The sequence below is a fragment of the Mycteria americana genome, chromosome 4, assembly GCF_035582795.1.
Source record: "Mycteria americana isolate JAX WOST 10 ecotype Jacksonville Zoo and Gardens chromosome 4, USCA_MyAme_1.0, whole genome shotgun sequence".
Taxonomy (NCBI): domain Eukaryota; kingdom Metazoa; phylum Chordata; class Aves; order Ciconiiformes; family Ciconiidae; genus Mycteria; species Mycteria americana.
The window spans coordinates 75,683,952-75,696,290 of record NC_134368.1 but is presented as its reverse complement, the minus strand read 5'-3'; the positions used below and the strand labels follow the sequence as shown (position 1 = coordinate 75,696,290).

Sequence of the window (12,339 nt, the reverse complement as noted above, 5' to 3'; positions counted from 1 at the left end):
GGCCAATATTTTCCAGAAACTGGAGCATTATTTAATGCTTTGAAATCAGAGAAAATTTGCTGCTCTACTCCTCTCCACATTTTTTGCCAAATGCTCTAACTAACAAAGGAACAAAAAAGTCAGTTTAACAGAAAAATACAAACTGGAAACACTTTTACAATATCCTATCTTCTCATAAGAGTTCTATAAAAACATTAAAAATAAACACGCCCAAGTTTATTTAAATATAAATAATCTAGAAATTTGTTCTGTCTCTCCACACAGATGAGGTTTTCCTCATAGAATGTAAGACACTTTTTCTTAACATATATTGAATATAATCGTTTGACAAACAATTTAGAAGACAAAAACCTTCATGATGCTCTTTCATAATCATAATGATGAAAAAAGGATAATAAAATCAATTTCATTTTCTTGATAAAGAATGAAATTTAAAGATAATAGTAATTTTAACTGAAAATCCTGCTTCATGTTTTACAGCTATGATTTCCACAAATCAGGACTTAATACTGCACACCCAAAAGGAGAGCTAAAAACCCCAAATTATAGAAATATTGAATTTGCAAGCCTGATTGCCTTCTTTCCTATATATTATTATTAGCCACTAAGCAAATATATTCATAACAGATAAAAATGTGCTTGGATAGAAACAAAAACTGTCCCAAGTGAAATACTCTGAAGGTTTCATGTTAACACACAAAGGACAAATTTAAGAAAGGCGAAACACTGTAACATTATCTCTTTACAAGCCAGTGTTCAGAACTTGCACATTTCAAGAACAGTAATGCTATCCTTGACTAAATCCACTAAAGATATTCCTAAAGGGCATTTTGTCTTCTCAATAGACATGTTTAATTTTGATTTATCTGCAGTGAGCTGCAAACAGTCATACGTAAAAGGTATTTTTCAGATTTCAAAATGTTAGCAATGCGTTACACATTACCATTCCAAATGTTCTTTTTAGAAAGAAATACTGAATTAATTCCATTTTTGACAATCAATACTGTTGCATGTTGGCTTTTGTTAGTTTTATAAATAGATGTTTTCATTCCCAGTCACAGCGCTGCGGCCACCAACAGTCATGCTAAACCATTTGCAGTAGTATCTCTTCGTGCAAGAGGGTCCAGGTCCACAGAGACAGGTGAACACATGAACAGACGTCAAAGGAACCACCTTTATTGTTCATGGTAGAAAATAAGCCACCTACAAGCAACAGACAAAGCTGAATAGTTTCTGTTCTTCTGTATCAGTGATTCAACACCAATCCTAGCATATGCAATGATTAAACACTTCACTTACTATTAAAATTAATATTAAATTAGCATTTGCTTTGTAAGCCAACAGGTGAGGGACAGCAGAACCAGAAGCATGTCACTGGATTTCAGTGCCAGCAAACAACTGCACTGCTCTGCCAAAAGAAAGCCATTAGAAAACAACCCTTACACAGTGAATGCTGGCATCATGCAGGCATTCAAGGGAATTAAGACTGCGTAAAACACTCCACTGCAAACAAATCACTTGTAACTTTTTGAAGCTGTCACCTTCAGAAAAATATTTCCAGTCTTCACTGCTCTCCAAAAGATAGCCTTTCCTTTCAAAGACTGAGGAAGGGAGAGCAGGTAACACATTTCCCTCGCTATAAAATATCTGCAATCTCTTTTTCAAACAGCCATAAAGATTAAACACCAGAGAATACAGAAGCTGAATTTTAGGGGGCCAGTAGACCCCACTCTCTGCAAATGCTTTAATAGAAGTATTACTGATTTGTTCAAACAGCTAAAAATGCTTGCTTTGCATAGGCAAAGCATTTCATACAGCACTCCCTGCTAAATAAAGGAAGCTCTTGCACACTATCATTTTACACTGAATTAACCTGCAGACCAAGACAAATACAAAACCACCTTGCTTTAAAAGGTCATTTTTGTCAAGCATGAGAGCAAGACTCTTCTTCTGTCCTGGCTTCTTTATGCCACAGCTTTCAGGGTCACTGAATGTCCCATAGCAGACAAAAAACCAGGTCTCCCCAGTCAAGCACTGTAGAATAGTAACAGCAAAGCTTCTGAAAACACTCTTGTTAAATTCAGATCTAGGACAGCTGGGCAAACACAGTCATAAAAACACAAGGCTATGATGATTCCAAGTAGTTTCCAGCCACAGTCCAAGCAGTTTAGCATAATTTAAACAGACAATTTTACAATTTTCTAGATTATGGCAGAGCTGCTACAAGCACCCCAGATTTGGGAAGGCTGAACATGCACAAGGCTGCAAGTTCCGTGTCATACATCTAATACATAACGTTGTGCAGTTAAGAGATTTAATATATTTTCTTGCACTTCCCTAATCTCTTACACTCCCAGGAGTGTAGGAGAGGGGCTTTTTCCACTGGACACCTTATGAGCTCTATGAAAGACCCTGAGTTAGAGGTACTGGCAACCAAATCTTTTATTCGAAGTCTAACTCAACCACTGATACTTTAGGGTAGTAAAATCATCTGCTTTTCAAAGGTGTTGGGAGAATCTGAAACTTCATATACACTGAAGTCAGGAGTTTGGGGGTGAAGTGCTCGAATATGGGGATTTCAGAAGTCTCACCGTTAGCCTGAATTTGCTTCCACTGAATTAAGAGCAGAGCTGAATGCCTTTGAAAATTCCTTCCATTCTGAACAGTTTTAATAGTGGATCTGTATTAGAACTACTAGTGATAAATGAAAGGAGAACAGTGAGAGAGGGGGAAAAAACCCAGAAGATTCCACAATTGCTTTGGGTTATAGAAGACTTGAGAAGACGACGAGGAATTCTAGAGATATCTAATGGAGCTGCGTGACTGGGACACATTATAGTGATGAAATTCATATTGTAAGTAATAATTTGGGCTACTCCTATGCATTGATGGATATAAAATGCACTCACCACTCAGGGAAGGAAAAAACCCTAAGTGTCAATAAATAGTTCAATAAAAACCATCTGCTCAAAGCACAGTAATGATAAAAGAAAAGTAAACTCTTAGGATACATAAAAAATTAGACTGTAATACTAGAATAGAGTGGGTGAATTTAATAGCACAACAGTTCCTATGTACATACAAGGCTTATGCTGACACAGTTAATTCTTTATATTTGTACATGTGAAGTACAGACATCTTCCCTAAATTTGTCCTCTGACACCGACATACATTTCCCAGAGACTTCAATGTAGTATCTAATGGTAGAGTTGGTTACATTTTCATTTAGAAATATTTAATCTGTGTGGGCAAACAAAATTTATTACTTAGGAAATAAAAAAAAAACCCCACATTTTCACTGTAGGTTTTTTCCTTTTACAGTATCAAATTTAAAAACAATAGAATGAAATTACTTACCCTTTCATAAACAAAGCCTAAAAATATGAATATTTTAAGTGCAATTTAGAATCAAATTTTAGACAACGCTACTGGAAATTTTTACATATATTTAGAGAAGAAAAAACTATATTATAGAAGACAACTAAATATCATGACACATATAGTTTATCTGAAGATCTTACACGATTTTGTTTCGTAATGTTTATGTGTTACCTTCCAAGGGTAAACACTCTTGGTACACTGGTGCATCAGTGTATGAATCACAAACCATTAGAGCTTGTACTTCTTTTTATTCATTTTATTTTGTTTTTTAAAAGGTTAATGTACATGTATACACAGTTCAAAGAACTTCAGATATTTTTAGAGAAATCAATATCTTTCCTGTGACTTTACAGTAGTGTTAGGGTTGACTTTTTTGTTTTTACTTAAAAAAACCCCACCACTGTCAAACAGAGGAATCTTCCAGTGTTCATTTCTCAGAAAGTACTCATATGCTCTTTATTTTAAAATATCAGTTAAAACTATTGTATATAAATTGTTGGCAAAGTGTTACTACTCTCCCTTGATTCTTTTCCAGAAAGGCTAGCTATGGACCTTGCAAATTTATATTCGGTTTTACATTCTACATCTGCTTCAAATCACAAATCTAAAAGTCAAAACTAGAACTCTTTCTTTACTTTATATCTTATTTCATAAATACCTTTCTAGATTTCTTCATTACAGGCTATTTTGTATTTCAACATCTTGTCTTATATATGCAACACCTTGTTTTACAAAAGGCATAGCAGATCTGCATGAAAGTTGCAAAAACATAAATCAGCACCTTGATTAAGAGATTTTGTACAAGCTACAGCTTAAGTAAAAAAAAAAAAAAAAAAAACAAACCTCAATGGTTTTGTTGTGTATGAGATAGCAAAATAGCCAAAGTATTCTTCAATAAAACGAACTGTCTGCCACGATTTATCTATACAATTCCATCACAGCTCTTGCCTGTTATGTTACACTTTTCAAAAAGATGTCATTAAGCTGCCATAAAAGTCATCACAAATTGTTTTTTTCTCCCAAACTGATAATAGACTTATAGATCTAATTTTCAATCTCTTTTCTTCATTACTTTGATTCTTAAGGAGAGTATGACATTTTCTGTCTGAATACTTTTGTATTAATATCTGGCATCTCTACAGCATTTCTGTCTGAGGATTTCCGAGCTTTTAATAGGTTTGTCTTTACTGCACCTTGAAAGGCTGACATATTTATTTGTGTCTCTCTTGCAGAAACACATAGTTAGAAGCAGACTTTTAAAGAAATGGGTTTTATAGTTTCACTGAAAAACAAGACTTTTTGAAAAAAAATAACACAAAAAGCCTTCTATGCTGTCAGACGCTATAATGTCATTAAAATCCTGACCTTTCACAGCTCAACAAGAGCAAAGAACAAAACTAAGGCCTTCTGTTTTTCATTCCAATTTTTTTAACTACATGGACTGTCCTCTTCACAAATCAAGAGACTTCATAAGTGTTACTGATGACAGAAACGACTAAGTAATTCAGAAAATATTACCAAATTAAAAATTAGATTTTGATTTCTCGTGGTGATCCCTCCTTATTTTTTGCCAGTGTACATATGAACATTGTTTTGTACATGTAGGGCTTCATATGCATCAAATTAAATTCAGTACTTGAAACTGGCTTTGCTAACGAACTAAATGTATTTGCAAGAAGAGCTAGGAATAGGCTGTTTTAGAAAGTTTTTTGCAGGGTTAAGGAAAATAATATCATATAGGAAGAGATCATAAGAGGAATGATGGAAAAATCAGGATGAAGAGGGAGAAACAGAGAGAAGAAACAAGAGTTGAAAGAAGAGCTGAGAGAACCACACATCATAGAGAGACCAGGGAGAGGAGTTGAAGAAACCTAAGAATGGGTCACAGAGTCAATAGGTGTGAATTTGTAGCCCTACTAGACAAGTTGTATTTCTGCTCATCACATCAAGAACAGCTACTTCCACCAAAAGATAGAATAGCCATAAATCATCTTCCTCTCCTCCAAAAGCCAAGATTTTCAGAGAGCACACAGTTTCCCTCCCCACTACTTAAATCTCTGATTTGCCAACACCTCTCTGAATAGAATGATACGAGCTCCTAGATAGTCTGAATTATAAAGGCAGATCTTTGGACAGAAATTTTAATCTCCACCGTATCTTCTTACGACAACCACAGGTAAATATCTTACAATGCCACAAATCAGACGTTTTCAAAACACGGTACCTTTATCACTACTAGTACACAAGTTATTCTGAAGTGGTACAGAAACACTGTCTTGAACAGCTAAACACCTCTGCTGCTGCCACTACCATCAATGGCAATATGTAAGGAAATGAGATTTGAGAAGTCTGTCTTAAGTGTCATGTAACAAGCAGTACTGAGAGTGAGCTAGTCACTCCATTATTTTCTTTGCAGCTAGAATCTTTTGTTCTTCCACTCTGCTAATGCCAACACTGGATTTCTCCTCCATTGATTACGGCAATCCAATACACCTATAAAATCTGCTACTGGTTTTCTGTCTGATTATCTCTTTGCTGTCTTTCCATTTCTTTCTTATAAAGCTACAGAGATCTTTCCCCCCTACAATCCCTATGACTTGCGAAGAAAGCTCTTTCCAGTCCCCTAAAACAAGCCACCAAACCACTGATGCATCAGAGCTGAGTGAAGATGTTAATCTTCACCCTCAAACACCAAAAGACTTGGAAGCCTTTTGGCTTCCAAATATAATGCTTTTCCCCACCATAATATCACAGCTACAGCAAGCAAAGGTGCTAACTGGCTTGATTGTCTTCCCTTATTAATGGAAGGCTACAGCTGACAACGGGCTTTGGATAAAGACTTATTCCCTCTGGAATGCCCCAACCATCCTGTTCATCTACCAGGCATACTGCAGAGTAATACAAATGGCTAACGTGGTAGAGTTTGGAAGGCACACCTAACAGCTGCTAAGACTAGAAACTTGAAAGCAGTATAGATCACAGGGTTGGTGATGAAACAATGTATAGGAAGAAGGAAGATTTATTTTTGCTTTGGACAATTTTTCATTTGCACTCATAAGTAACTGTTCAGCTGTTGTATTCTTATACACAGAGCAAGAGGACTTAAAGCTTAGATACACTTTTTTGATATACCATATGTTTGAACCATCAGGAAAACAAACACTGATAGATTTTATAGTTATTATTTAACTGTCAGTGTTTAATAGCAAAAATTTTTAGCTTACCTAGATTTGTACTTACAATCCCAGAACATTAACTTTTTCAACGACAAACACAGTTTAATCAGAAGTCTTAGTATCAGCTTTGGTGACCACACCTTCCTTAGCCAACAAAAACAGAACATTTTATTTTGTGCCCTCAGGTATGTGTCAATTAAAAAACCAGATCCTTGTAAGATTAACAAAAATGTCTTCCTTTTATCATCTCACAACCTAATTTTCTAATTGATATGCAGCAAAACCCCCATTCAAGTAGCTTCTAATGATGTAGACTCTCTTTCTAAGCACTTGAGCAAATACTTAATCACCCTGTCCCAGAACAATAAAATATAGCTCTTACATAAGGCTTTTCAGCACTGATCTTCAAACACTTCACAAAGTTGCCATTATCTATTACTGCTAACTCCAGAGACACAATACCCCACTCTGTTTTACCCAACAGGTTAATGACAGCGCTAAAAATAGAATCCATGTTTCCTCAGCCCCAGGTGAGTACTACTTCTACCATGCCATAGTGCCTGATGTTTCTTTGAGAATAACTCAAGTCCAAACTGACATTCAACAGTCACTTCTAGTTAGATAAAGAAAACCTAAAACCCTCTATACCGTCATAACACAGACAACTACCACAGCTCTCATGTGCTGTGTTTCAAGAAATCTAAAGAGGTCTTCAGAGCACTTATTGAGGGTGTGCCTGTACTCTACAGCAGCAGGACACTTCTCAGACTAATTAGCTCACGTGGAGCTCCCTCACTATGTTGCTTCTGAGCAAGCTCATTTATCTTCATATTACATTATGCAGTGTAGATACACCCTCAGACAAATCAATTTCTCTAGGTAAGGGATACACACTTGACAAGGCAAAAGCAGTTTGAGAGACATTATGAACAAATACTCTCACAGTACAATCACTTATATTTCCAGTTGACTCCCAGGTTTAAATTCTTTGTATATGAGAATGAATTTAAATTGAAATGGGAAAAAATGCATTGTTCTGCTCACGTCAGAAAGAGAAATATATCAATACCAGCGTAGGTGAAGTTTGGCGAGGAGAGATGTGAGAGGGTCTTCTTCCCTAGCATAAGGGATGTGATTTGCTGTTCTTCAGAAAAAAAAAAATAACAATAGTCTGAATGAAACAGTGTCACGGTTTAACCTCAGCTGGCAACCAAGCACCACACAGCCGCTCACTCACCCTTCCCCGCAGTGGGATGGGGGAGAGAATCGAAGAGCAAAAGTAAGAAAACTCATGGGTTGAGATAAGAACAGTTTAATAATTAAGATAATATATAATAAAAATTTAAATAATAATAATTTTAAAAAATGTAATTAAAAGGAAAACAACAAAAAGAAAGAAAGAAACAAAACCCAGGAAAAGCAAGTGATGCAACCGCTCACCACCCACTGACTGACACCCAGCCAGTCCCCAGCTGAGCAGCAATCACTGCCCCCCGACCAACTCCCCCCAGTTTCTATACTGAGCATGACATCATACAGTATGGAACAGCCCTTTGGCCAGTTTGGGTCAGCTGTCCTGGCTGTGCCCCCTCTCCCAGCTTCTTGTGCACCTCCTCGCTGGCAGAGCATGGGAAGCTGAAAAGTCCTTGACTTAGTATAAGCGCTGCTTAGCAACAGCTAAAACATCAGTGTGTTATCACATTATTCTCATGCTAAATCCAAAACACAGCACTATACCAGCTACTAGGAGGAAAATTAACTCTATCCCAGCTGAAACCAGGACACAGAAGCATAAAATTCCAAAAATATGTTTGCACTGGAAACTCGCTCAAGTTTGGCAATAAGTTTTCCACAGACTTTGTCTACACCGAGCGTGCTTAAAGGGTGTTTCTCTTTTGCATACCTTCCTAGAGCCTGACTGAGAACTCTCAATTCCCAAGACCCAATTCTTGATTCACTCTATCTCCACTGTCAGCAACTATCTGTAAAAAATCACTAACAAGGTATGCATTTTCACATTCTTCCAACACCGGTTTGGTACAGAAGAACCAGAAGTTCAAGCTTAGTTTGTCAGTGATTTATACAATTACTTACACAAGTCTCACATGACAGAAAGTTTCTGTTTTTCAGCTGGTATAAAATACACACACCACCACCACCGCCCCAGAAGACTACTACCATAAAAAAGTGAACTCTAATGGTCAAGAAACTAAAGTACCTGTCTCACTCCTGCACACAAATGCTGTATGATATTGCCTTCAACTAACCAATCACACCTTATTTTTTTCCAGAGGATCTTTTCCTTGTTCTAAGGATAGGACAGACAGTGCTAACACTGAATGAGCACTCATTCAATACTTCATTTCACCCTGACTGTTCACCATGTGGCATCTTTGCATAATTTACAGCACCTACATCTAGAATCATAACTAGAAAACTTCTCATTTCTCTGTTGATCACTATTATGTACCTGAATTATTTCCTTATAATAACTAATTACTCCACAGCACCTCCATCAGACAATTTTATGATTCTCATTTTCAGGTAGCAAACTGGGAGACAGTGATGTGCATCAGGATTGCCTGTAATTAGAGATGCTTGACTTGAGATGCTTTGGGTCTCTCTTCAGAGGATAGAGCAATTAAACAGCACTTTGTCAGTACAAAGTACAACTTCAATCTATTTCAGTGCTATCATGTGTTTTCAAAGCTGACATTAATCGGTCCCAAGAGTCTGAACTCAGAAAATGAGAAGTACACAACTAATGGCCATATTTAAAAAATGTGGTTGAAGTGACTCACCCAACCTCACGCAGGAGCTCTACGGCTGAATTAAGATTTGGCTCTAACCTCCAGAACCGCACCCCAGCAGCCCTAGTTTTATAACCAATCTCTTTTAGTGTTATTCTCTCCCTTCCTCACCTACTAGGTCTCATCCACCTTCAGCAGTTATGAGGAAGCAGATCTAAAGGAAACAACCTCATTAATTAGCACACTTGGATTAATTTCCTAAATGCTGTCTACCTCATCTTCCTGAAAATAGCAAGTGTTTTGTGAATAAAGAAAGAGTCTGAAATGACATCTGCATATGCCATTTTAAGGCAGAAATATAACATGACCAAACTGAGTTTGCACAAACAACTTCAATTCTGGGATTTCCTATCTGCTGAGAACTTTGCAGTGCATCACTGTCAGAGAATTCCACGTTCCCAGAATTTTCAGTTCATGCAGTCACAAATAACAATATAAGATTTAAATGAATTTTCGTGTCTCCATCATCATTTGCTACATTTGCAGCTTCAAGCTTGAGGAACTCCTGCTAGAGGGCCTCTTAATACTAAACACATCCAAACAATCACTGCAAGAGCAATTCTTCACCATAGAGCAAATGGTCTATGAGATAACCAGTACACAGCATGTGAACATTATACGGTTAGGAATTACAGTGCAGCAACAAGCAGAAATCTTCTAACACCAATTTCTATCATAAACTTTTCTATCACCTCAGAAAACTGAGCTTCTTTCGGTTTGAACAATACCAGCAGATAACACTATTTCCCTTGTTCGACACAAACACAATACCCAAGCTTTAATTCTAAAAGTTTTTACAAACCACAATGGCATCACATTGCAGTCAGTGTTTTGCCACACGATCTCATCATAAATAAATATTTGTTTGAACTTCTGTTTAAAAAAAGCATTCAGGAACAAAATGAAAACTCACCTCATTTCCACCAACAGCTTTGGTTAAAATCACTGCAGAAGACACAGGAGGTGGCATGCAGCCTACTGTCTGCAAGCTGAAAACAACAAAAAGAAATGTTACATTCCTCATGTGATGCAAACACTGTGCACTAAAACCTTAAAATACCAAATAGCCTAGTAGAAACAATCATCTTATCACCTGCGCAACCCAATCAGTTTGTGTTACAGCTACAGCCCTGCACCAACTGGCAGGATTTCTATGCCATCTCTTACCAACCACCACAGAGGAGAGTCACGTCACTCACCATTTAAAACCCACTTAACTCACTCTGTGACTCCATTTCCCCACCTGTAGTACTGTATCTACACAGATATCACAAAGATATCTACACATCTATCGCAAAGACAACTGCATCATGTGTCCTGATGTAGTAAAGTTTGTAGTGTGTTTTGAGATACCTGTAGCTAAGGGGAAAAGAAAGAAAATAAGGATGTAAACCCCTATTTTCCTGAAAAAGCTGTTCAGTGATAAGAACATTTACTGCTAAGTAGAATAGTAAGAAGAACCACGCTCACTATTTCAGGTTCCCACTTTACTTCGTTTTTCACCAAACCCCTACTAAAAAAAAAAAATATCACAATTAAGCTTTTTATTTCCTGAACATTAAAAGGCCATCATATGTTTAATTTTTATGCATATTTTCACTTCTTGGAAAAAATCACCTGACTTATATTAATCAACACATCAAAATATTTCTCCTGCATTTTAGAAATCTAAAATACATTACTATTATCTGTCATTTTTTCCACTGTTTGTGCAACAAAATTATTGAGACATATAGTAAATGCTGTTGCAAAGTAAGAAAAAACGGTAAGCTTTCTTTTGTTTTCAAAGACAGTCGACAAAAAGTGGTTATTATAAAAATTAGTTGTATCAAATGTGAAATTAGAAACAACAAGAACATACCACAACAGACTACAATTAAGTAAAATAGGCCTTCTGAAGAAAAACTGTTGACTTAGAAGAAACGGTAAGGCGTGAAATAAAACAGTCTGCGAAACCCGCAAAAGCATGGAATCTACATATGTTTTCACGTATTGAAGTTTGAGACAGTATTCTAGTTCAGATCAATTACTAGCAGTGAACTACTTTGCACTTGTAACTGTGTTAGTCCATCCCCAAGAAACGCAGTGTCAAAAAGCTATAGCAAACAGAAGTATTAAATCCAAACAATAGGGAGCATATTGTAGTGCAATTGATAGGTTGCAAATATACAAAAAGCTTAAATAGAAGAAACAGGTAAATGACAATGATGGTATTCAGTTTGTCACCTACAGACACTGTGGAAAAGGAAAGAGACAACCAATGTAAGCATTATATAAATCCAATCACAAAGTGCCAAGCACGACATTGGAAGTACATCGTACCTTTAGCTTACAGCAAAGCAAGCTATGGAAGCAGAGAGTTGTCAGCACTTAAAGCTCATATTGAAAAGAAAAGAAATACAGGAAAAAGAAATGGTGCGTAAAGTTTGGAAACATATATGAAAATACACAGCAGACGAACGCATGGCGATTCTGATGTCCATCCCCTACATCGGTTGCGATAGTTATCTCTCTTCTATGTGGTTTCTCGGCAGTCAGCTCCTTGAACTTCTCACCTGCACTAATAAGGGGCGGATTAAGTTCAAAGTTATCCAGAGTGGTATAAAATATGTGCAAGGGCATTCATCTCAGCAGGCAGGGATTTTCCACACTATAAGAGAAAGGTTTAATAACACAATCTCTGTGAACCCTCTCAAATTTAAAATAATACATTTGGAATAAAAAAAAAAAAAAAAAAAAAAATCACTCTCAAGCTATTTTTCATATTAATCTACAAAAAAGCCTGGTACACACTAAATGGAAATACTTTTAATCAGGTGTATTGAAACATGCACTTGCCAACTTTTTTTCCTTGCTTTGTATCAACTACATGTAACACTACCAATATACAAACAAATCCCTCTAATGGCCAACAGATTGCTATAGATAACAACCAAGTGAAACACTCCACTGGCTCAGGCCATGCCATAAGC

The 12,339-nt window shown here is 36.6% G+C and overlaps 1 protein-coding gene across 15 annotated transcripts in view; it reads right to left on the bottom strand.

Annotated features, from left to right (window-relative positions):
- The window catches only part of SLC10A7 (solute carrier family 10 member 7), a 152,414-nt gene that overhangs the window by 127,750 nt on the left and 12,325 nt on the right, over positions 1-12,339 (bottom strand). For 14 of the 15 annotated variants that reach the window (XR_012775626.1, XR_012775625.1, XR_012775622.1 and 11 more), the window contains one exon: positions 10,281-10,356. Coding sequence is in view for 10 of the 15 variants with exons in the window: in XM_075500970.1 (XP_075357085.1) it covers positions 10,281-10,356 (76 nt within the window). In the remaining 5 variants the exon portion in view is untranslated. Of the gene's footprint in view, positions 1-668; positions 1,204-10,280; positions 10,357-12,339 lie in introns of those variants that run through there. The other variant, XM_075500975.1, reaches the window with a different exon arrangement.